This window comes from Brassica oleracea, chromosome C1, assembly GCF_000695525.1.
Source record: "Brassica oleracea var. oleracea cultivar TO1000 chromosome C1, BOL, whole genome shotgun sequence".
Lineage (NCBI taxonomy): Eukaryota > Viridiplantae > Streptophyta > Magnoliopsida > Brassicales > Brassicaceae > Brassica > Brassica oleracea.
The window spans coordinates 42668652-42694003 of NC_027748.1; the positions used below are offsets into that span (position 1 = coordinate 42668652).

At 34.2% G+C, this 25352-nt stretch overlaps 5 protein-coding genes across 5 annotated transcripts; 3 read left to right on the forward strand and 2 right to left on the reverse strand.

Annotated features, from left to right (window-relative positions):
• Positions 1-1290: 1290 nt before the first annotated feature.
• On the reverse strand, positions 1291-2918 carry LOC106334500 (rubisco accumulation factor 2, chloroplastic). The gene is made up of 2 exons (XM_013772821.1): positions 2052-2918; positions 1291-1964 (listed from the first exon to the last, which is right to left on the reverse strand). Exons 1-2 carry the CDS (start codon positions 2851-2853, stop codon positions 1426-1428), a joined length of 1341 nt encoding a protein of 446 aa, XP_013628275.1. The 5' UTR covers positions 2854-2918; the 3' UTR covers positions 1291-1425.
• Positions 2919-6408: 3490 nt separating this feature from the next.
• On the forward strand, positions 6409-7509 carry LOC106296654 (protein LIGHT-DEPENDENT SHORT HYPOCOTYLS 2-like). The gene has a single exon (XM_013732842.1). The coding sequence runs from the start codon at positions 6808-6810 to the stop codon at positions 7378-7380; it is 573 nt and encodes a 190-aa protein (XP_013588296.1). The 5' UTR covers positions 6409-6807; the 3' UTR covers positions 7381-7509.
• Positions 7510-15739: 8230 nt separating this feature from the next.
• LOC106297274 (60S ribosomal protein L23-like) lies at positions 15740-16344 on the reverse strand. The gene is made up of 3 exons (XM_013733553.1): positions 16135-16344; positions 16012-16053; positions 15740-15902 (listed from the first exon to the last, which is right to left on the reverse strand). The coding sequence occupies exons 1-3, from the start codon at positions 16253-16255 to the stop codon at positions 15820-15822; spliced, it is 246 nt and encodes an 81-aa protein (XP_013589007.1). The 5' UTR covers positions 16256-16344; the 3' UTR covers positions 15740-15819.
• Positions 16345-18535: 2191 nt separating this feature from the next.
• Positions 18536-19735, forward strand: LOC106302145 (F-box protein At2g05970-like). The gene has a single exon (XM_013738676.1). It carries the CDS (start codon positions 18536-18538, stop codon positions 19715-19717), a length of 1182 nt encoding a protein of 393 aa, XP_013594130.1. The 3' UTR covers positions 19718-19735.
• A 2324-nt stretch (positions 19736-22059) lies between these two features.
• On the forward strand, positions 22060-25055 carry LOC106334587. Its single transcript, XM_013772929.1, has 2 exons — positions 22060-22457; positions 23318-25055. The coding sequence occupies exons 1-2, from the start codon at positions 22340-22342 to the stop codon at positions 24859-24861; spliced, it is 1662 nt and encodes a 553-aa protein (XP_013628383.1). The 5' UTR covers positions 22060-22339; the 3' UTR covers positions 24862-25055.
• Positions 25056-25352: the final 297 nt, after the last annotated feature.

Sequence of the window (25352 nt, forward strand, 5' to 3'; positions counted from 1 at the left end):
TCCCAAAGACTTAAAAAACAAGTTACTACAATTTTCTCTTCATCTCATTCTCTTCTCAATTCATGCTTAAATACAAAGCTAAAGAAATAAACTAACTACTACGTTAAACTTGAAACGTGGGTAAAAGGCAACACATCCTCAACTTTATTATTATTATTATTATTTTTGCTAAAATTTGATGCAAAAAATAAACACATCCTCAACTTAAGGAACCAAACCGGACCCGAATCAAATTCATAGATAATTGAACGATTTCTATATCTTTAGAATTGAAAAACCAAAAACCGAAAGAACTGAACTGGAACCGAACCAAAAACGCATGCCTACTATCAACTCATAATTTTATATAATAAAACACACAATTAACTATGAGTTCTAACATTTTAAAGTTGTATTCTAACTTATTTTTATAATCAATTCCAATATATATATATATATAAATAAAAAGTAAAAGAAAAAGGTAAAACTATAAAATAGAAAATCCCGGGCTAAATCCCTAGTGTATAGATAATGTACCAAAATGAAAGATTGTCACTTCACTTATATATTACCTTAAGATTATTATTCTTTTTGATGTAGTTAGTCTTTAAAAAGTAAGTAGTGTAAGAAAGTAGTATGGATGTAAAAAATTTGTTCAAAAAAAAAAAAGTAGTATGGATGTAATTTTACTAATTTCTGTTCTCTCTATGCAACTGAAATGGCAAAGTGCACGCTGCCTCCTACGTTGAGTGTCTCAAAATGCACCCTGTTAATACATAGTATGAAGGTTTGTAGCTTCAACTCATTTCAATCATTGAAGTCACTTTCTCAATGCATATATCTAAACAATCATACACGTTTATATATACATATATATAGAGACATAGGAAATTAGGAATGCGCTTGTACAAACATGATAATAACATCTTCAAGGTGAAAATTAAGCAATGATTAGGCTCCCTGCAACTTCCTGTGAAATCGAATTTTCGGCATAAATCCAGACTCCTGTTAAAATTATATCATCAATGGTGTGGCTATCTATTATGGCCTGTTGTTTTTTGAACTATTGGAGCTTTGAACAGATCTAAGTATACTTGCTTATTAGGTGCCTGTTAATATCTGTCATGCAGGAGCTCCTAGTTCCATATTCGACACTAATTGCTTCACCGAGTTCTTCTTTGTTTGATCTCTGTCAAGAACGTGTCAAATGATTGGATTCATTTGCAGGTACCAAACAGAGCCATCTCCTTTCTTGTCCCCAAAACAGTTATAGAACGTGAGAAGGTTCACATCAGAGCAATGAGAGACAAGTAGTAGAGAAAATCTTTGCTCTGTTTCTTCTGATTGTGTCTTAAAACAAAATGTTTCAACCTTTATCCAAAAATTATACATGACCATGCCTCAAAATGATTCTATTACAGAACAGGGGGTAATGATTCTAGACACTCACTCCCAGTTCTCATGACTCGTCTGCCAATCATCATCATCTTCTCTCGGCGGCCTCACCACCAAAAGAACCATCCCCAAACTCTCCTCCACACTCCCTTCCTTCAACACCGATCCTTTCTTCAGCTTCAGCCCACTCTCACCCGCCACAAGATAGTATCCATCACCACTCTCCACCGCACTCCTCTCCCTATCCACCACCACAAGCAACGGCTCCTCCTTGCCATCCCAAGGCAGCACCTTCCTATCATCCCTGAAAGAAACCGCAACACCGCCTCTCCCAATCGCCGCCACGGGCTTCCACGACGGAAGAACCACCCATCTCTTCCACCCTCTCTCCGCCTCAACAACCTTGAAGTCCCCTCCCGCATTAATCTCCCTCGGAGCTTCGAGAACGTTCCTCTCACCTTCCTCCGCTTTACAGACAGGTAAAACAACAACAGAGCTCGCACCTGCCACCTCTCCGAACTTTAGCCTCACTACAGGAATCGTAACGGCTTTAACTTCCTCCACCTTCACCTTCTCCTCTTCCTCCCCTCCTATAAATAGATTGGTAAACCGACCGGTTTAATATTCTGTTAAGCGGTTTAATAGTTTGTTACGATTTCAACCAGAAATTAATATACCTCCGTGCAACTCTTTCTCCAACTTCTTCTTCGCCTTCTCTGACTCAGCAGCGTCCAACGCCAGCTGGAGCATCGACGTCCTCTGCTCCGATGGATTCTTGTTCTCTCTGCTCTGCCTATAATACAAGAAAGCGAGACAATCTCCGGGGAGGTTGTAATCGAAATCAACCCAGCCGACGTCTCCGCGGCGGCTAGGGTAATCCTTAATCGCACGCGCGAGGTCCTGAGCCTTTTTCGAGTCGAAGCTCCGATCTATGATGTAAGTCGCGGCGGCGACGCGCTGCGTGGTGCTGAGGAGGCGGATCTCGTAGAGAAGCTCCGCGCCGCCGGTGTCGAAGGCCGCGATGAGCTCCGGTTCGTGGAGGGACTGAGCGATCGAGTCGCGGACCTTGGTGCCGACGATGAGGCGGTTCTGCTCGATGCTGGAGATTCCGGTGAGCTCCTCGATGTTCGGAGGGGTGAGGCCTTCGGCGTAGAGGGAGGAGATGAGGGGGGCGTACTCGAACCAGAGGGCTAATCGTCCGGCGAGGATCTCGATTTTGCCGGCGGAGTCGAGGGAGCGGAATTGGGGCGGGACGGGGGAGGATGGCGGGCGGAAGGGTTGGTAGAGGTTTTGGCGCGCCGGCGGGTTTTTGGGGATCATGTTTTGAGGTTTGCGAGACACGTTGGCGGTGACGGTTAGAGTATGTGGTGCTGGGTTAACGGGTCGGGTAATCGGGTTAGTGGGGAATCCATGGGTTGTGGATTGGGTGAATGGTGTGAAGAGTGAGGATTTGATGATGGTTGCTGTGAGAGAAACCATGGTGTGTGTGAGTGAGAGGTTGTTAGCAGAGTGTGAAGAAGAAGATTGGTAGAATTTGCCTTATCTCAAGAATTGTTGTGATGTTAACCGATGTTTAACCAGATGTAAACCGGATTGGTTAAAAAGTTCGCATATTCGATCTAGATCTTTTGGGGCCACTTGATATTTCTTCTCTTCTAGTGGAGGATATCGACGTTAACATATCATCATTAAATCTCTTAAACAAGTGCTGCTGTAATGACTTTTACTGAACAGATATGCTATGTAATGACTAGTGGTAATTTAAATGAAAAAAAAAAACGGTGAAGGATTCGTTTTCTTCAAAATTTGAAAAATGTTTCGGTGACTACTAGCCACTAGGTATTAACTCGAATTATAAGTTTTTGTATCCAATTATGCTAATTTAAATACAGCATTTTGTAAACCAAACATATTTAACCTGAAAACGGGCCCCTATGATACAGTTAGCCCAATAGATCTGAAGACTTCCTAAATAGGCCCAACAAGAAAAATCATTTTAATCTACAATGGGCCGACCATAACCATCGTTATCACGCATGATCTCTCAAACTTTCGACCTAATTAACACCATCTCTCAAAATCATCATCTATATTATGCTACCACGCGTTTTGTCCGCATTATGCGGGCATAATCATCTTACGAATACTTATTATTTTATGTCTTATTAATAAAAAAAATCAGCATTATAAAATTCTAATCGGTGAACATGTTGAAGGAAAAAAATTATGGTGAATTCTTTTATCCTCAAAATTTATACCATTTATGTTGAAATTTTTGTCAAATTATTAAAAGGTAAACTCCACTTTTTTCTTCTGGATGGATGAATTTATAAGAAAAAAATTTCTTATGCAATTTTGATAAGGAACAAATTGAACAAAAATTCATTTTATTTTTTATTTTTTTCAATTCCTCAAATAAAAATTTATTTTTTATTTTGTTCATTTTTTTTCAATCTTCTAGTGGTCACCAACTGAAGCTATAGTGTTTCACGGATTAAACTTAAAATAGTTTAAAGTAAAAGCAAGAAAATTTGTTTTGAACTCACCCACAAGTTATATAAGTTATTATTTATGATTTTAAATAATTAAATCAAATATCAAATTATTAATACATGTAAAAAAAACGTTCATCAAACTATGTACTTATTGTTGTGTTAAAAGTTTTAAAACACCCATATATTAGAAATAGTTTAGAAAATATCTTTATATAAATATTTTTGTTCGACTAATATTTAATTATAAACTATTTTACATCCTAGTTTTTTTAACTTTATAATAAAAATATTGTTTTCAGATAGCAACACAATATATATAAGAATTTTCTTAATTTTTAAATATATTTTCACAATTTTATTATATTAGCTTATAATTAATTATTTAATATTATTAAAATAAAATGTGTGTTTTATTATATATAAAATTCATTACGGGTTTTGTGAAAATTAATAAATACTCAGTTAAAAACTAATAATAAATCAATGAACTATATATAAGCTTAAAACCTAATAAAATATGACAAATAAGAAAATAAGAATTTTAATATAAAATATAGATTTAAATATTATAAAATAAAAATTCGTTTTTAATTATATATAAAATTTATTATGGATATTTTTTTATATTAATAAATTAGTGATTGAAGTTAGAAAAGAAAATTTAGTGATTCTAAAACCTAATAAAACATGACAAATAAACAAAATTGACTAAAATCATGGAACACATGACAAATAAGCAAACTCAAAATAATTATATATCTAATTACATATTTTATAGTTAGATTATTTAAATTAATAAATTATGAACTCATCTAAAAACTATTAATAAATTAATGATTCAGATTAAACCTAATTAAAACATGACAAATAAGCAAAATTACCTAAAATCATGAAAATCATGACACATAAGCTAAATCACTTCATAAATAATAGTATAGATATATAGGAAATACATATGTAGTCAGAATTTTTCTTATGGTACTTCAGTTAAAATAGAAATTTATTGTCAAATTCAATCAAGTAACCGAATCATCAATTGATACTTTTGATATGTCATCTTCAGAAGTACGGGTACATTCTTCGATTTCAATAGCTTTGGTATAAACAGATTGCAAAAACGTTTTACAATTCATTAACACTTTAAAAATAGTTATATTTGTAATTTGCTTCTTTTGGTTGAGGATTATCTACCAAAATACGATTTTAATTTATTAGTCAAGTAATTCAATGATGTTTTGGCAGATTTTTTTTTAAATGAATGAAGTTGATCATCTATATATCAATCAAAACGTATATGCCGAAACAAGAATAAAACTTCACATCTTAAATAGTAATCATGGTTTCATGAGTGAGCAAATAAGTTATTAAGCCAGTCGTTTTTCTAAGAATTTGTAAGGAAAAAGTAAACAACAATAAGATAGATTTGTACATACTTTTTGACCTGAATCATACGTTTAGTAACCAATTAATTGGTTTGAAATATACAACATATTTCAGCCAAATCACCTTTGCGAAACTATATATTTAAAGGGTTTAATATGCTCTCTTCAAGAGATTTGAATCACATGTGTAAAATCACATTACCAATCAAAAACATTAATTTAAATGAAACATGCAAATGAACAGGAGTAATATAAATAAATAATTATTAGTTGTGATAAACAACTAAAGTATATGTTCTAGTATAAAAGCATGTAATTGTTGTTTTTCAGAAAATAAATGTGAAAGTTAGTTAAGCAATAGCATGCCAATTCAAAAAAAAAGTTAGTTAAGCAATATACACAATTATTCGACTTGTGAACTTTCGTCCGGAATCAACTACAGTATTAACAAAATAAAATTATTGAAAATCACGAAAAGATTTGCGTCTCTTTTCTCGAGTTGACCCATTACTCACCATCTATCTCTTTTACCTATATAAAGTTATATTTTTATACACTATGATGTAACTGGTGAATCAAAAATGGAATATAAATGAATGGAATAAGAGGAATGGAATACAGTAGAAAAATGAAATAGATTCATTCCATTTATACCTTGACAAAATTGTTATGGAATGGTTTCCTTTGTATTTGATTTTTATTTTTGAATTGATGGAATGAGCATTTTATTCCATTCATATTAACTGGTAAATTTTTTTATGAAATTAATAGAATTGATCATTCCAAAATATTTCATTCCAAAAATAGGTAATCCGGTTGCAGCCAGTATGTATAACACTAAGGCTTCGACTGGTGATCTTTTCGGGAACACGAGAAACAAAAAGGAAATGAACGTATATGAATATAATTGCAGAAATAAAAAGAAATACTTGTTCGTTATCAAATTTAACAAAAAATGTCCTCTTCTGCTATTTATCTTCCTGTGTTGTGTCTTAAATGGAAACTTGTGATTATTGATGATCAGTCTGGCGACTTATATCTCTTTCTCTCTCACGCTATAAGTGAGCTTATAATGTTTTTGCAGCTATATATGTGAGCAACTGTCAATGCATTTTGCTGTCCATCTACTCTCTCTATAAAAGAAAAGAAGAAAAACACAAAAAGACAATAACAGAAATTAAGAAAAGGAAAGAAATTCAACTTTGATCTCTTCCACTTATATCTCTCATCTTCAAAGGTCTTTCTCTTCCTTTTTTAGCAGGTTTTTCCACTTTGCCTCACTATTTCTGCACAACACCATTACCAAATCCATCTTTTTTTGTAGCACCTACCTCAATAGTACCAGGAAGTATTTAAGTCCTCTATCTATCTCTTCTTGTAATTAATGAGCCAAGAAGTTACATCCATCCACTTCTAAGTCTCAAGACTAAACCTAATTTTTTTCATCTTTTTATGAGGTACTAAAAGCCTAATTTCTTCTGGCCTAAAGCTTTCAAAATCAAGAAAAAGAACCCTAATCTCTCCAACCCTACTTTGGATCATATCTTTTTTAAGTTATGGATCTGGTCTCTCAAGAGCACAATATCAAGAACCCTAATACCACTCTCACAACACAGCCTTCTTCTTCTTCTTCTTCTCCACCGTCCTCTAGCCGCTACGAGAACCAGAAACGCCGTGATTGGAACACTTTCTGCCAATACCTTAGAAACCATCGTCCACCGCTCTCTCCACCGTCTTGCAGCGGCGAACACGTCCTAGAGTTTCTGCATTACCTTGACCAGTTCGGAAAAACCAAAGTCCACCACCAAAACTGCTCTTTCTTTGGCCTCCTAAATCCTCCGGCTCCTTGTCCTTGTCCTCTCCGGCAAGCTTGGGGTTCACTTGACGCCCTTATCGGTCGTCTCCGTGCCGCCTACGAGGAGAACGGTGGAGTTCCAGAGACTAGCCCTTTTGGCTCACGTTCAGTCAGGATTTTTCTCAGGGAGGTTAGAGAGTTCCAGGCTAAATCTCGTGGCGTTAGCTACAAGAAGAAGAGGAAGACGGTCAATAACAAGCAAATAACTCAATCGAGTTCTCAGCCGCCTCTACAGCCGCAGCCACAACAGCATCAGCATGTCTATTATGTCTAATTATAATTAATTACCACGGTCAACTAGATGATATTGTACAACTTTCGATAAATGTACGTTCGTATCTATCTATTTATACGTACCATTCCCTTGTATTTGTGTAATGTAATATCCCTACTTTACTCCATCCACCGCTATTGTTTCTTGAACTAGTGTTTTGTCTTTTTAATAATTGGTCTTATATATATAGATTATGAGTATCTTAACCTCTTCTGTAAATCACAATCATTCAAGATAAAACATCAACGTTTTATAAAATCGATTCTCGAACATTACTTAACTAACTGATATCAGATGACGAATAAATATTTTATCCTGTCAGTGATAGTAATTAAATTACATAATGTAACAAGTTTTGTCGTTAATAAAACGTATACTATGACACGGAATAAATGCACAGAAAGTTGACGGTGAGTACATATGTAAATACCATATAACAAAGGTAAATAAGACCAACGATTCATGAAGATTGAAGATGAAGAAAATTCATAAGTATAAGCGATACATATCAGTACAAATTGAACCCTAACACTATCATTCATAAAATTATCGACATCTACATCATAGTTACATTACAGTTATGATATAGACATATACATATATATGTACACTCATTAGCGTATGAACCTGTGCTTAAATTTTGATGCGGATATACAGTACTTGAATACGAATTGGATTGACAAAGCATTATAGTTGAAAACGTTACACAATATACAAGTTTTTAAAGGTAACTCTAAACCTATCTAGCTATTATTACAAAAGGACAAAATAAGGTCATATTGTCAATTATTGATGACAGCTAATCTTGTGACACACATTTCTTATTAGCCGAATCTGGATTTGACACTTTACCATGAATGATGTATTCTAATAATTCGTGTTACTGCCGCTATTGTGGCGCAGCTCATTTAAAACAACAAAGCGGTTGTTATTTTGTTGAAACAAGCGTCAATGGTTGTTCTAGGGTTTTGTCTTGTAATAGTGACAAAAAAAAGGTTTTGTCCTGTAACAACTAACAAGTGACCACTGGATCAATATTTCGTTTATTCAAAATAGTTTTTGGTAATTGCGTTTTTGGAGTCTTATATGTTTGAGTCGCTCATATTGCATTGCACTAGCTAGTGATGAAAACAAATACGGCTCAAATTGACAGGCTTTAACCGAGTATCCAAGTGAGATGTATCGGAAAATAATTGCTTAATTCGAACTCTCAAGCAATATATGATTATAGATTTTTCGTCCAGAATATGAAAATATATTAGTCAGAGTAAGTCTGTAATTAAATTTGAATTTCTGAATTCAGATTTGAACTTGCAAATAATGGCAACAACGAGCTGAAAAGTCATGAGGCAAGATATATATATATATAAATTGAATGAATTACTAATTAATCACGTACAGTATCATGTGTCAATCAAACGATTAAAGATAAATAAGGATACGAGAGCGTGTTACCTGTTTGCGTCACGTATTCACGTGTGTACCTCTGGTACATGGTCCCTCATCAGTAAAAGCTTTGCAGAATTAGAATAGTCAGTTCTGTCGAGCCATGAGAGTTGAAATCGTATAGACTAGTTACCTTGATGTTTCGGCTAAGGCTATTGCAATAACCACTTCGAAAGTCTGGAGACATGCAGTTTATACGTCCGTACGAGGTAGGTTTCGTAGCTGTAAGAAAAATAGCATTATCTTTTGTTGGAAACTGCTTTTGCTTTATTTGGCAAACCTGTGGATTTGCTCTATTTGGGAGGGGCCATGTTTATATATATAGATATATATATATATATATATATTTTATTTTTTTTGTCAACTTTTTATATTTAAAGTCTTGCACGTTTGTTTACTGAGAGTCAGTCATAAATATATATAGTACTTGCTAGCGAAAAAGTTAATACGACTACAGTTTTGGATTCTTGACCATATTTGTTTTGAAGACTTTTCAGAATTTGTAGTTTAAAATCAACAAAATAAAAATGGTAGGAAAAAAAATCCGAATATGAAACTTGCATAGTTGCATTGGTAAAAATGATTTGGCTTCTAAGAGCAGCCTCAACGGTGAGAATCTGAGTTGCATTGGTAACAACAAACGGTTGTTATTTTGTTGAAACAAGCAGCATATAGTTGCGTTGTCTTGTAATAAGTGATTGGATCAATATTTCATTTATTCAAAATACTTTTGGTAATTGCGTTTTCGGAATCGTATATGGTTGAATCGCTCATATTACATGTTGCACTAGCTAGTGATGAAAACAAATACGGCTCAAATCGAAAGTAGTCTACCGAGTATCCAAGTGAGATGTATCGGAAAATAATTGCTTAATTCGAACTCTCAAGCAATATATGATTATAGATTTTTCGTCCAGAATATGAAAATATATTAGTCAGAGTAAGTCTGTAATTAAATTTGAATTTCTGAATTCAGATTTGAACTTGCAAATAATGGCAACAACGAGCTGAAAAGTCATGAGGCAAGATATATATATATATAAATTGAATGAATTACTAATTAATCACGTACAGTATCATGTGTCAATCAAACGATTAAAGATAAATAAGGATACGAGAGCGTGTTACCTGTTTGCGTCACGTATTCACGTGTGTACCTCTGGTACATGGTCCCTCATCAGTAAAAGCTTTGCAGAATTAGAATAGTCAGTTCTGTCGAGCCATGAGAGTTGAAATCGTATAGACTAGTTACCTTGATGTTTCGGCTAAGGCTATTGCAATAACCACTTCGAAAGTCTGGAGACATGCAGTTTATACGTCCGTACGAGGTAGGTTTCGTAGCTGTAAGAAAAATAGCATTATCTTTTGTTGGAAACTGCTTTTGCTTTATTTGGCAAACCTGTGGATTTGCTCTATTTGGGAGGGGCCATGTTTATATATATAGATATATATATATATATATATATTTTATTTTTTTTGTCAACTTTTTATATTTAAAGTCTTGCACGTTTGTTTACTGAGAGTCAGTCATAAATATATATAGTACTTGCTAGCGAAAAAGTTAATACGACTACAGTTTTGGATTCTTGACCATATTTGTTTTGAAGACTTTTCAGAATTTGTAGTTTAAAATCAACAAAATAAAAATGGTAGGAAAAAAAATCCGAATATGAAACTTGCATAGTTGCATTGGTAAAAATGATTTGGCTTCTAAGAGCAGCCTCAACGGTGAGAATCTGAGTTGCATTGGTAACAACAAACGGTTGTTATTTTGTTGAAACAAGCAGCATATAGTTGCGTTGTCTTGTAATAAGTGATTGGATCAATATTTCATTTATTCAAAATACTTTTGGTAATTGCGTTTTCGGAATCGTATATGGTTGAATCGCTCATATTACATGTTGCACTAGCTAGTGATGAAAACAAATACGGCTCAAATCGAAAGTAGTCTTTAATCGAGTATCTACGTGAGATGTATCGGAAACTTATATTGCTTAATTCGAACTTGTTCAAGCAACATGAAAATATATTTTTAGTCGAATGATACAAAAATATACTAGTTAGACTGTAAGTCTGTAATTATATTTGAATTTCTGAATTTTGATTTGAAGTTGCAAACAACGAACTGAAAGGTTACGAGACAAGATAAGTATATAAACATTAATAGTTATAGGAAACACTTGTAAAGAGAACCCTAAACACATGGGTTTACAACAAAGTATTGGGCTTGCTGCGCTGGTATTGTTTTGGGTTTGGTCTTGTGCCTTAACAAAACGTACCATCTCATGTGTTCACTATTTAACAATCAATCGAACGGTTAAAACTAATAAGGATACGAGAACGTGTTACTTGTTTGCGTCACGTATTCATGTGTGTATCTCTGTAATGTGGTCACTCATCAGTAGAAACTTCGAAAATTGTCACTTGTGTCCAGCCATGAGAGTTAAAATCGTAGTTACCTCGATGTTTCGGCTATGGGCCTAGGACATTTGAAACTAATTCGTGGTAACTAATTCAAAAAATTAACTTATTATCAATTGCCAAATAAACCTAATTGATATTGTAAATAATACTTTATGATAACTAATTCAAAAAATTATACAAAATTTGATCCGTTCTTTAATCCTTATATGCTACATAAAATAGTGAATAGAAAACCATTTATAGAAATCAGTATAATGATTTCATATTCATATAAAAATATATTAGTATCTATTATAATTATTAATCTATTATAATGTCCATAAATATGTTGTATAAATAATTAGGTGTTATTGGTTTATATATTTTGATTGATTTAGAAATCCATATAATATTTATAAATCCAAGTAAAATATGCAAATCCGGAGGTTTTCTCTCGGATTTGAGTCTTTGTATTTTTAACTAAAAAATCCAAAAAAATCTATTCAAATCCATTATAAAATCAAATATAATAGTAGATCCGTACGATTGAATAACACTTGATTTAATATAGAATTTATGAATCATTAAACCAATAACACTTGATTTTAATACAGATTTGAAAATCACAGAACCAATAACACTAGATTTAGTTCAGATTTTCAAATTCATTAAAATATAACAACCAATAATCCCTACTAAACAGATCATGTGAGAACTTTGATTTAAAATATATATTTTATTTAAATCAAATAATATAGTAAATAAGGTAATGTTATGATTAAAAAAAATATAAGATGGATTTTTTGATTCATTGATTGTATTACTACTTAGAGAGAGAAGCAAATAGTTGGCAAAACACATGTAAAAAATTAGGAATACATTAGCAAAAGTTTAATAAAAATAACGAAATGATAAAGAAAAAAATAAGAAGAGATCGAAGAAGATGCATAATATGTGTTGGAAAAGTTAATGTGATAATTACATATATAATTTCACAAGTATTTTCTATTACTAAATATTCATTAGTTATTTTTACATCAAATTTCTTGAAATTTTACATCCTCTATTAACAATCAAGGTTCCCAAAAGTTATTTATTTTATTTTAAAACACAAAATTCATATATTCTCTTAGCAAGCTTTTAGTATTTTTCTGTATTTCAATTGCTATTGGTATCGACCTTTTATTTATTTAATTTGGAAGAGTTCTGGGGGATATAATAGATTGCAGCGAGATAGACGACCAGCCCGCTTTCAGTAATCCCCTGCTCAAAAATCATATTTTTCAAGTTAATTAATCTTCTTTTTCTCGAATTGTTTGTTTTAAAGGAGATTATGGAATTCATTTCTGATAAGAGAATCAAAATTTCTATTCTCAGTGATCGAACATTTTGTTTATCCAATTTTCTATTTTCTTTGATCTAATATTTTGTTGTTGTTATAAATCAGAAAGCACATACGTCAAATGGAGCATGATAATTAAAATGAAAGGGAAAAAATGCGGCAGATGTGGAATCAAAATGGGATGTATGTCCTGACCAAACAGTACCCACGAGATGGAGCAGACCCAGGGACAAACACCTCGGGCAAAAAAAGCATGTGATTGACGCCCGACGTACTCGCAAGGGAATCCCTTATTATGCTGCCAAGGAAGGACATGATGTAACTATTTAAAAACAAACTACAAATGAAATCTTTAAATATACAATTTAGTTTTGCTGATTAACTGTATTAAACCATCACAAATACCCCCAAAGTTATATATGGAGCACAGGCTACCACAAACATTTGGGATCATAGTTGGGCTAGAATCAGGCGAATTTAGTCTTTCTCAGATCTGGCTAGTCGCCGGACTGTACAACGGATCGGTCCTAAACACAGTAAAGGTAGGATGGGAGGTATACTCACTCGTTTCTCCTTTTGTATTTATCATAATTCATCGATACATAGTTCGCTCAAAACTAAAACATATAATTCAATGAAATCAACTATTTGTTTGTTTTCTTTTGACATCAATATATCATAAAAATCAAAAACTTTTTTCTTATGATTAAAATTAATTTATTCTAATTTTTAGGTTAACCCAGACCATTATCATAACAGCCAGCCTTTGGTCAACGGGATGGTATATTATTTAGTTTTATATATCAAAATAACTCATTGATTTCATATAAAACTTTAGTCTATAAAATCTGTCCACATTCCCTATCAGTCAGGAACATGCTTTTGTGAATATAATAATTTTAAACAAATTATTATTAGTCGACATTTATATTATTTTTGACAAAGTAGTCAAAAGTTTTTATGCATAACTATTGTGTCATTTTGTATATTAGTAACCGAATAATATTGTATTGCAATGTTAAAGTTGTTTTTTCATAAATATCTAAATATTCTTAGAATTTACATTTTTGCATTTTTACAATGAAATATATATCACGTCAAAACTCATACTAATTTTTAGTTTATGTGATCCATATGTGAATTTTGCTATGTTTTGTTAGTTTTTTAAGTTTTGTTACAAATGTATCTAGTGTAGTTCTTTTTTTAGGTCCCTACTGGTATATTTATTTTGCAAAAACATATTTCCATTAAAAAAGTAGTCACACAATAGTTCGAGTCGATTATACGAAAATATTATGTTCGTAAATGCAGTCTCTCTATAAACCCTTGATGATACTCGATGCATTACCGTTCTCTCCAGCTCTTTCTTTTCATATAACAGTATAACACAATCTGTGTGTTATTTTCAAACCCCCAAAAAGCTCAATCAGTTATCGCTCTTTGTATTTTTTTGCCAAATGGCTTTCAACATATTAGTTGATCAAAAAAAGAAGAAGAGACTTTCAACATATTAACGTACCACATGATGATGATGATTCTAGCCATATCTTTGTCACAATAGTTATGTATTGGTCAATCACTTGTCGGGTATTGCCCTTCCGATTGTGTATCCATCTAGCTGACGGTCCGGTTGATCATGACAGGAATTTAGTTAAAAAACAAATTATAAATAAAATATAAGGAAAATATTCAAAAATATTTTTGGTTGCTTTAGAGTGTAATCTTCTAAAAACATTGGAGAAAGAAATCTATAAAGGAAATGTATAAAGGAAATTAAGTAAGTTACTAAATTAAGTGATATGCAGTTGAAGCCATGTTTTATGTGAAAACTTTAAAATAAAATGCAAATTTCATCTCACACAACTTGTTGGACTATTTATTGCTTCTTATTTATCCTAAAACGGAAAAAATGTTAGTTTGCCAATTTGAAAAATATTCACAGCTACAACCAATATACTCCAGCATTGAGTATCAATTTTGTAGAAGACTTCGGTAAATCGAGCTTCCTCCATAACCTTCGCATCATTGATTATATCTTCCGTCTTCTACTGGCTGAAATTTTCTGTTGCACACACACAACACCATGTGCTACCAGGGGCGTAGCCAGTGCACGGCCAATGGGAGCACGTGCATCCGTAATCTTTTGGATATTATCATTTTAGTATGTAAACTGTCAAGAAAATTAGCTAGGAAAGATGTTAAGAGTGTACTTGTGCACCCAGTGATATCTCAAGTTCGATCCTTCTTTTGGTATTTATTTTATTTATATTAGATGTGCACCCATTTAAAAAAAATTCTGGCTTCGCCCCTGTGTGCTACAGTTTGATGAAGGTTCACAAAGCAGAATTGATGATGCTCTTCTACTATGGCGGGCTGGGATATAACGCTTTGAGTCCTAGTCTCTTTTCATGTATATTTACTATTAGCTTCTTATGTACTATTTCACAACTTTTAAGACATGAATTTAGTTTCTAAACTAATAGGTTATTGAATTTCGCTTTTCCTTCATCTCTTGTTCTTCTAGAGCTTTAACCGTGACCAAACCATACTCGCATTTGAAAATCATCAATTTATCTGGTGTGAGTTTCACATAAAAGTAAACAAACAGAAGAGCAACGAACACGTTTCTTAGACCCAGTTAGAGCAAAACCCAACTCAGTTTCTTGGGCGCCAATCATATTACATATAGAGCTTTAGAAGTTTTTTTAGCCTTTGGACCGAAGGTAGTCGGTATCTCCTTACTGTAACGTTATAGAAACCAAGTAAAAATGAGATTTCAAAAGAATCAAAGCTCTAATTTTCCGGTTGGCAGCTAACTAGTGTTTTACAGGAAAAATTACGTTCCTAATCATAATTTACATTCGCATTACTTTTTGAATCTCTAGTAGCTAAATGTATCAAGTTTGACCGAACTAGACCAGAGGAAGAACATGTCCATATATTTTGTTAAATTAGATAAGCACACTTGCAAAAATTTTTTTTTTTTTTTTTGACAAAAAAAGAGTTAAACCCGGGTCTATTAAAGACACAGACCTAACCCCCGGGTGGGAGGTGCAACCCACGGATGGATCCTCTTCCGGGTATTCAAATGGGCCGTAAGCATGAGCCCATATCCGCGTGGCCGTAAGCATGAGCACACTTGCAAAATTAAAGGTCAAACCAAACTATAAGTAACAAACCGGAACTATAAGTAACAAAGTATCCTCAACAGAGGAGATAAACGTTCAACAAACACAAACTGAGAGATCTTAAACGATAGCATTTGCAGCACTTGCGATCCTTGGCCACAGGTCAGCACACTCCTTCCCGATTGGTCCAGTGATAGCAGATCCTATATATATATCACACACACACACACAAAAAAAACAAAGAGATTTCATTAAACTAATGTCACTAGTTAACTTCGTGTTTATTGTAACACTACTGGATGAATTGCTTACCTTTCATTTCACCCTTGGGATTGACAATGACACCAGCATTATCTACAAAAATCACCTATTCTGATGAAACTCTTAGCCTTAATAGATAAGATAAACATAAGAGATGATGATAGAGATGCTGACCCTCGAAGTACATGAAGACACCGTCCTTTCGGCGCCAAGGCTTCCTCTGCCTAACAATGACAGCTGGCAGAACCTTCTTACGGAGATCAGGTTTACCCTTCTTGACAGTAGCCATAACCATGTCACCAACACATGCAGACGGCAAACGGTTAAGACGACCCTTGATACCTTTAACGGAGATGATGTAAAGATTATGATAGAAGAGCTGGAAAGATTTTTACCTCGTTTCGACATGGTAGCAGAGTAGCAGCTCGATGATGGTGGTGAAGAGAGAAGGTTTGTCTATGGTTATGTTAGGGTTTTCTGTAACTATTTGTGGGCTGAGTTTGATTATATGGGCTGTAAGAGCTTACCAAAACGCCCAATGTGGAATGCAATACAATTAGCTAATTCTCTTTTTCTCCACTATCTTAAGTCTTAACTCACAAAATCAATCTCGTCCGTAATTTACAAATATTTTGAAGTGAAATTTGGCTATTATTTAACTCGTAGACTCTGTTTAACAAATACTTTATTTCCTTTCTAAACATAAGAACTTTTATGCACATTGTTTAAATTTTATGTTCTTTACTTTTCAGAGGGGAAAAATCCATCATTTAAACTTTAGATTTTTGGGAAAACTGTTTTTTAGAGCAAAAAAATAGTAACTATGTCCCTTTAGACTAATCTATATTTTGTGTCATATTTTCCTATAATACCCTTTAATATTTATGAAAATAATTTTAATAAATAGTTTTAGAAACGAAAAAAATTTGGAAAAATAGTAACATTTGTTAAAATACCTATATGAACTTAATGGTATATTTTCCAGTTATAAAAAAGTTAAAATTATAAATTTCAGATTATGTTCTAAAAAAAGTAGAAATGACATTCTACGAAGTAGAAAACGAAATCTACTTTTTTCATTGAATCTACAATGTTTAGAATATGTGATCTACGAAAATAGGAGTATTCTACAAATATGTAGAATACACATTCCGCGCTTAACCTACCATTCTAAAATTCTTAGAAATCAAAATCTACACATTAATCTAATTCTAAAACATGTAGAAACCGACTTCTACAGATTTACTAAGGTTACTTGCTTTGGAATTGAAGTCTTCTCTGGAAGAGTTACAGAAAAACGTTATAGAGGATTTTGGTTTTGAAGAAACAGATGCTGATTTGGAGTTGAGTTACCTTCCTATTGGATTGATCAATTCATCAAAATGTCCACCAGTGATCATTGGAAACTCAAGGCAAGTTCAAAATTTTCTAGGGTTTTGTAAGAAGCATCAGTCAACTCAATTGTGTGTCAGCTATAAAGCAAAGCAAGGAAATCCAAATAAGATCGACATTGATCTTAATAAGATGCCAACTGATGCAAGTACTAGTGAAGAGAACGAGCGAAATCCTTGTGACATTGGGACCGCTTCAAATATTGTTAAGGGGGCTAAGCATAACGAGAAGAGGAAAGGGAAGATGAAGCAAAGTGAAGTTGATGGAGATGATTATGATGCTGACAAGCATAACGAGAAGAAGAAAGGAAAGATGAAGCAAGACGAGGTTGAAGGAGATGATTATGATGCTGACAAGATCAATTCTGAAAAAGAAAACAGAGAAAAATTGGCAAAGAGTCAGGTGGTGGAATTGGTAAAGACGGGAGATCTTTTCCTCAACAAAACAGTTTTGAAAGCGAGGTTTGAGTTATGTGCAATGAAGCATAACTTTCACTACACAGTTACCAACTCCAATAAATCAGTTTGGTGTATTAGATGCGCTGATAAGGTGTGCTTTTGGGGTGCTCGAGCTGAGTGTTTGAAGGGCTCCACATATTTTATTATTAAGAAGTATGTCAGTGTACATTCCTGCGCACCTTAAAAATTAAACAAAAACTAAGTGTTTAATTATTTACTCGATAATATAAATCTATGAAACGAAAAGTTTAATTTTGTAAAAACTTACTAAATTTGTGAAATGTTACAACATCTTTGAATATGACAATAAAATAATATTTTACTAATTTTTGTATATATAGTTACAATTTTAATTATGAAATAATAATCCGAAAATATATATGTAGAAGAAGATACAAATACATATGAAAGTTTGAAACATTCCATTCAATGAAAAAAATATACCGTAAACTTATTATGTTTTAAAAATTGATAAACACATATATATTATAATATATACAAATTTAGAATTGAAAATAAAATATTTATATAAAAATAAATAAAAACAAAAACTCGCGCGGTTGCGCGGATCAAGATCTAGTTTTATATTAAGTTATTAACTCCCCTCCCCAACCCCCAACCCCCAATAAAAAAAGTAAGTGTAACATTATTATTTCTTTTTGGTGACTAGGGTTTGTCTTGTTTTAAATAGAGTAGTAAACCCTCTTTATTGGGAACTCATCAACATGGGCGTAAGCAAGATGAAACTTAGCTGGTCGGAGCTTTGTTCTGATTTGCTGCGATGTGTTTATGAACGTCTCAGTTTTGCAGATATAATTCGAGCCAAATCAGTTTGTTCATCGTGGCACTCAGCTTCGAGAGGCTTCCTCCCTAAACGCAATCAGAATCCATGGCTGATTCTCTTCCCGAGCAATGGCAGCCACGATAGCAATGGTACTTGCTTGTTCTTCGTTCCGGAGGATAAAGACAAAGTCTACAAAACCAGAGATCTTGGTGTTGACTTTGCTCGGAGTCGTTGTCTTGCTACTTACGGTAGCTGGCTCTTGATGATGGACAACCTGTGGAATCTCAACGTTCTGAATCCCTTAACCGGTGAGAGGATTGACTTACCTGCACTTACAGAGCCTGTAGTGCCTGAAAGATTTAGACCAATGTTGAAATCTAGTTTAGCTTGTCTCTGGATTGACAAGAAAACCAAAGATTACCTAGTTGTCTGGACGATGGAGCACTTCCTGGTCTTTACCAAGAGAGGGATTAACACGTGGCGAGGGTTTTCTTCTAAATACGTGGGAGGGACCACGGGGTATGTACAAATGGTCTACGATCACAAGGCTCAAAAGCTCTACGCCTATCGTCTTTGTTATGGTGACATCAAGATCTGGTGTTTCTGTGGAGATGATGAGCCGCAAGAAGTTTTTGAAGCCGAGTCTGCTTGCCTTACTGGCTTCAGTTATCGCGATTTCCTCCCTGATAGGTGGCGAACAAATGGTTTTGACTTTGAAAAAGAAGCAGGTTTATTCACGGCTGAGTATGTTAACGGCTGGATAAACATTGCACTCACGGTATCGGGACAAGTCCTCAAGGTATCTACTGTAGTGCAACGCTCCAAGAGATGGCTTTTTCGCATTCACAAGATATCTCATGTGACCAAAAAGTGGAAAGAAATTGAATCTTTGGGAGAGGAGGCATTGATATTAGACATGGGTATCACTGTTGTCGCCAAAGACATCCCAGGGATCAAAAGAAACTCGATCTATTTCAGTGGCGTTGGTGATGGCAGAGCGGACCCGGACAACTTTTTTGTCTTTGATCTAGCCACCCAAAACATCCAACGTCTGCCACAGTGTGTTTTCTCTCCCATTCACTTCTCTGATGCTCGATGGTTCTTTCCCGGTTTAAGAAATTAATCTTCTTGGTAAAAAACCTTTTCCTCTACGTACTCATCCTCCTTTGTTTTATTTTATACAAGAATTGGTCTCCTGATTTTTTTTTGGTTAATATTAATCGAAAACAGTAAGAACTTTTAAGGAGGAGAGTTTGAGAAGGAGTTTTGCATGGCAAAAGAATACTATGAAAAAATAATAACATACTAGATTTTGATCCGCACTTTGAAAGCGCGGATTTATTTGTTTTTCATTTATTAATCGAAAGCTTATTTACAAATTACCATTATTTTTGCTTTGAACCACAACAATTGAGTTTTTAGTTTCTATCATTTGTTTTTTTTTCCTCTTCAAAATATAGTATTTGTTCGAAATATGACAGTTGTTCTATAATAATGTTTGATTTTTAATATTTGTTTTCATATTTGACCTAGATTCATGGTTGAACCTATAGACCCGATACATTGTATATAATCCGGTTCAGATTTAATGAAAAATTCTTTAAATTAAAATTCTGATATAACCCGGTAAAAACCCAAAAACTCACTACTAGCTTGCGATCTGATACCATTGATCCGATTACAAAATTCTGATAGTACTTTTTTAAAAAATTGATTAAATTACTCATATATTTTTTAATATTACATAAATTAGTGATTCCTTAGAATTTGATAAAAATTTATTATGCTATCCAAATAAAAAATGATAATATAAAAAACCTTATTGATATGAAAATATTAGTTTATTTTCGTTATTAATAACCTATTATAAGTTTGTGTTTTTATTTTAGATTTAAAAATTTATTTTAAGATAGTTTTTAAAATATTCTAGAATACTCGTAATTGTCATATCAATATTATGTATAAAATGACATTATACATAGAAAAATGATATTCAAATATGTATATGATATATGGTGTAGGATATATGATTTTAGTTTGTATTGAAAATCTGTATAATATTCAAATGATATATTTTGAATATTAATACATATATTTAAGAAAATAATATTTTCACGTTTCTTAATTTATTTATAGTTCATAATATATTTATACTTATATTAAATATAAAGTTAGTATATCTTTTAAATATATATATATATATAAGCCCATTATTTATAGATCCATTTAGGTGTATCTGTAGGCCTAAAACCAAAAGACTTAAATGCCATTAATGAATTTTATTAATCATTTGTAAAAATAAGGGTATTTTTGAGAAAATTGTAATTTTCATTAAGGGTATAATTTGGAAATGATCATCTTTTGATGATATTGATATAATAAGAATAAAGTGGTTAATCTTACTGCTGTAGCGAAACGTTTAATTATTCTGCGACCTGAGAATAAAAAGCGTTTCTTTTTTATTTTGGTGGTGTAAACGTTTGATTTGATTGGGGTAAAAATATGCAATTTTGAAAGGTATGAGGTCTGAAATTTATGGAATTGTTTCAGATATTCTTGAGCTGACTAGCTCCTTTGATGTAATCTCTTTCGGTTGGATCTCTAGAGAGAGAAACCTTAATGCTGATAAACTAGCAAAACTTTGTTTGTTGGAGGTTGAAACCTTTATGGCTATCACCTAACTCTTTATGATCTAATATAAGTTTGTGTTTCAAAAAAAAAAAAAAAAAAGGTACGAGGTCAAATTTTGAATAAATCTTCTTTTTTTTTCACCTCAGGAATATTTTAGATAGACTTTTCTGTGTCTTTATATAATGATGGGGTTATTGTGTATAGACTTTTCATTATAGGGAACTGATGTATTCCTTCTATCAAAAAGAAAGATGATATATAATATTTTCACTGTTTGAAGATTGTGCTTCAAGTTACGTAAGAATGGAAGGGAACCCAAACGTAAAGTTTGGACTCTTTTGTTCAATCGACTAGAACTACATGTAATTTTTTACACTAATACATAGTTATAGGCTTCTTTTACAAAACAATTATGAGCATAAAATATAACTAAGAGTATCTTGATAGCTAGTACGATATTGAAATCAGCTAAAGTTACAATAATTTTTAAACGTTACACGACTTGAGATCAGGCTTGTGGACAAGGTACCAAACGTAGTATATGAATCCAGCTAATAACACTTCCATGTTTTTACCAATCTTAGTGTTGTAGACGAAACGTTTAGTCATTCTGCGACTTGAGAAGAAAGTGCGTTTCTTTTTCTTTTGGTGGCGTAAACGTTTGGTTTAATTGGGGTAAATATGCAACTTTGAAAGGTACGAGGTCAAAGTTTGAATAAAATTTCTTGTTTCAATAACATCTTAGAGGGACTTTTCTGAGTCTTCATATAATGATGGGGTTATTGCGAAACGTCTAATGTTTTTTTAATAGAAAAAAAAAACGCAGCAAACACGCACCATAACTTCATCACAATCTTTCTTTCTTACGCAATTATAACTTCAACTCCACTCTCTCTCTCTCTCTCTCTCGAAGGAGAAGCTCTCTGCTTTTGTGGCTTCTCTCTTGTCTCAAATTGAGAAACAGAGAGAGACGCCAGGAACAGAGTTTGGCTCCTTCAATTCTCAAATCGGCGAACTTGAACTTCCACCCAATTCGAAATCAACTCGTGGGTTTTGGTGGGTTTCTCTTAATTTTCCAGAATCCAGAGACAAAATCTTGAATTTCCCCCACAAGATGTTTTGGTTTGGGTGTGACTGTTTCTACTGGAGCAGAGGATTCTCCGAGCTTGATTCGGAGCCGTCCGAGCCAAAGCCCTTCTCGCTTCCCTCTCCTCTTCCTCGCTGGCCACAAGGTACCAAAAGAACTTTCCTTTTCTGGAAATTGCAATTTATCTATGGTTGCAAGATTTCGTTTATTGCCTTGAATTTTTGTTCTAATTTTGGGAAGTTTTATAAGTCTTTTTTCTTTCTCCAGCTGAAATTTCGGTCTTATTAACAAATGTGTGAAACTTTGGATAATATAGGGGAAAAGAATCAAAAGATTCAAACAAGATAAAACCAGAAGATTGTTAATTAGCTCTCATTTGAGTTTGGTTAGTCATTATTTTATTTTAACATGCTTTACATAAGATAAGATTTAACTAATCATAGATCCTTCCTTGGTTAGTCACTTAATCTTATCTACTTTTGTGGCTTAGTTTAATATTGTTCTCTGGCTTATTGAAAGTGTAGACTTAGGAAGATGCTTTGGAATATTCTGCATGGGGTTCTCATTGTCTTTTTTTCCTTCTTCTTTGTTTGACTCTGATTCAAGATTTTGTCTTTTACAACTTGATACACAAGTTGGTTTCAAGTCTAATAACTCTTATTATCTTCTTAGTTTTGTTTATGTTGTCCGACCATATAAAAAATGGCTCTACCATCATTTAATGTTTTCATAATGTAGATGGTCCAGATATGGTACCATAATAGTTTATCCAAGTCTTGTATCTCTAATAGTTGTTGTGTCCCCACCATTGCTTGTAAGGGAAAAGAATGAGTGGCGTTTGATGGACACAAATTTCACCTTTGGTTATACATGTGAAAGCTAATGATTGATACCTTCTTTTATCATTTTGAATGTTGTTAAAGCTAACCGCCTTCTCTTGCTATTATTCAGTCAATCCTATCTACAAGTGTTTGTTAGTTCCTCTTGTTGTCAATCTATTTGCAGGTAAAGGTTTTGCCACTGGAAGAATAAACCTAGGAGAGCTAGAAGTGGTTAAAATCACCAAGTTCCACAAAGTTTGGAGCTCTGGTTCATCCCACGGAAAATCAAAAGGTGTTGCGTTTTACAGAGCTGAAGAAGTTCCACAAGGTTTCCACTCCCTTGGTCATTACTGCCAGCCAATAGATAAGCCCTTGAGAGGCTATGTACTTGCAGCTCGCGCTAGCAAACCCACCAAAACCGATGATCCACCACCCCTGAAGAAGCCTGTGGGTTACACTTTAGTTTCGAGTGTGGATGGTGGTGGTGGCTACTTCTGGCTACCTAACCCTCCTGCTGGTTACAAAGCAATGGGAGTCATAGTAACAGACAAACCAAAGGAGCCTGAAACGGAAGAGGTTAGATGCGTAAGAGAGGATCTCACCGAGAGCTGCGAAACCTCTGAGATGATACTTTCCAAGAAGTCAAACCCTTTCAGCGTATGGACCGTGCAGCCTTGCGAGAGAGGGATGAGGGCACAAGGAGTCTCCGTCGGGACATTCTTCTCCTGCACTTACGAACTGTCATCTCATGAAACGGTCCGTGACATCGCCTGCTTAAAGAATCTTGATCCGACCTTACACGCGATGCCGAATCTCAACCAAGTCCATGCTGTTATCAAACACTACGGACCGACGGTCTACTTCCACCCTGAAGAGACTTACATGCCTTCATCCGTACAATGGTTCTTTAAAAACGGAGCTTTGCTATACCCACAAGGCGAACCGATCAGCTCCACAGGGTCAAACCTACCTGCTGGAGGAAGCAATGATCTGAAGTTCTGGATCGATCTCCCAGAAGAAGAAGAAGCAAAGAGTTACCTCAAGAAAGGGAACTTGGAATCCTCCGAGCTTTACGTTCATGTGAAGCCAGCGCTCGGTGGAACGTTCACCGACGTGGCGATGTGGATCTTCTGCCCATTCAACGGCCCAGCAACTCTCAAGATCGGTCTCTTCACTTTACCTATGACCAGAATAGGAGAACACGTGGGTGACTGGGAGCATTTCACTTTCCGAGTGTGTAACTTCTCCGGGGAGCTTTGGGAGATGTTCTTCTCTCAGCACAGCGGCGGCGGGTGGGTGGATGCGTCTGAGATAGAGTTTGTTAAGGGTAACAAAGCGGCGGTTTACTCGTCCAAGCACGGTCACGCTAGCTTCCCTCACCCTGGGATGTATTTACAAGGATCTTCCAAGTTTGGGATTGGTGTGAGGAACGATGTTGCGAAGAGTGAGTATGTGGTGGAGTCTAGCGAGAGGTATGTGGTTGTAGCGGCTGAGTATTTAGGAGGTGTGGTGGATGAGCCGTGTTGGTTGCAGTATATGAGAGAGTGGGGGCCGGTGATAGAGTATGATTCAGGGTCTGAGATTAGTAAGATAATGGATCTTCTTCCTTTGGTTGTTAGGTTCTCATTTGAGAACATTGTGGATTTGTTTCCTGTTGCTCTTTATGGAGAGGAAGGTCCCACGGGGCCCAAGGAGAAGGATAACTGGGAAGGGGATGAGCTGTGTTGAAAAGAAGAAGGCATATTCGTTCGGTTTGAAACTTTGCTACTTGTGTTGTGTAGGATGATGATGTTAAAAGTATCACTACTTTGTTGTTTTGTTTCTATACAAACTTCATATACATGAGTGGCAGGTTGCTATATTCTAACATTGTCACATGTTATGTCATTGAACAGGTTCATAGATTAGAATCTCTAGCTGAACCTCCCTTTCTTCACAGAGTCTGAACACACTCTTCCAGTTATGACATCACTACACTCATCACTATTGTCTAAACTCACATTTTTCATCTCAAGAAACACAAATCCACATTGATAAGAGATTCAGATATATATATATATATATATTTATCTCTTATCAATGACAATCTCAACCAACTAGTATTCTAAAAATTATAAGCAACACTTAGACACATACATTTATTAGAATCTAAACAAAATGATTTTCCTATAACAATTTTTTTTAAAGAGTCAGTTTAAATCATTCTAAAGCACTCAATA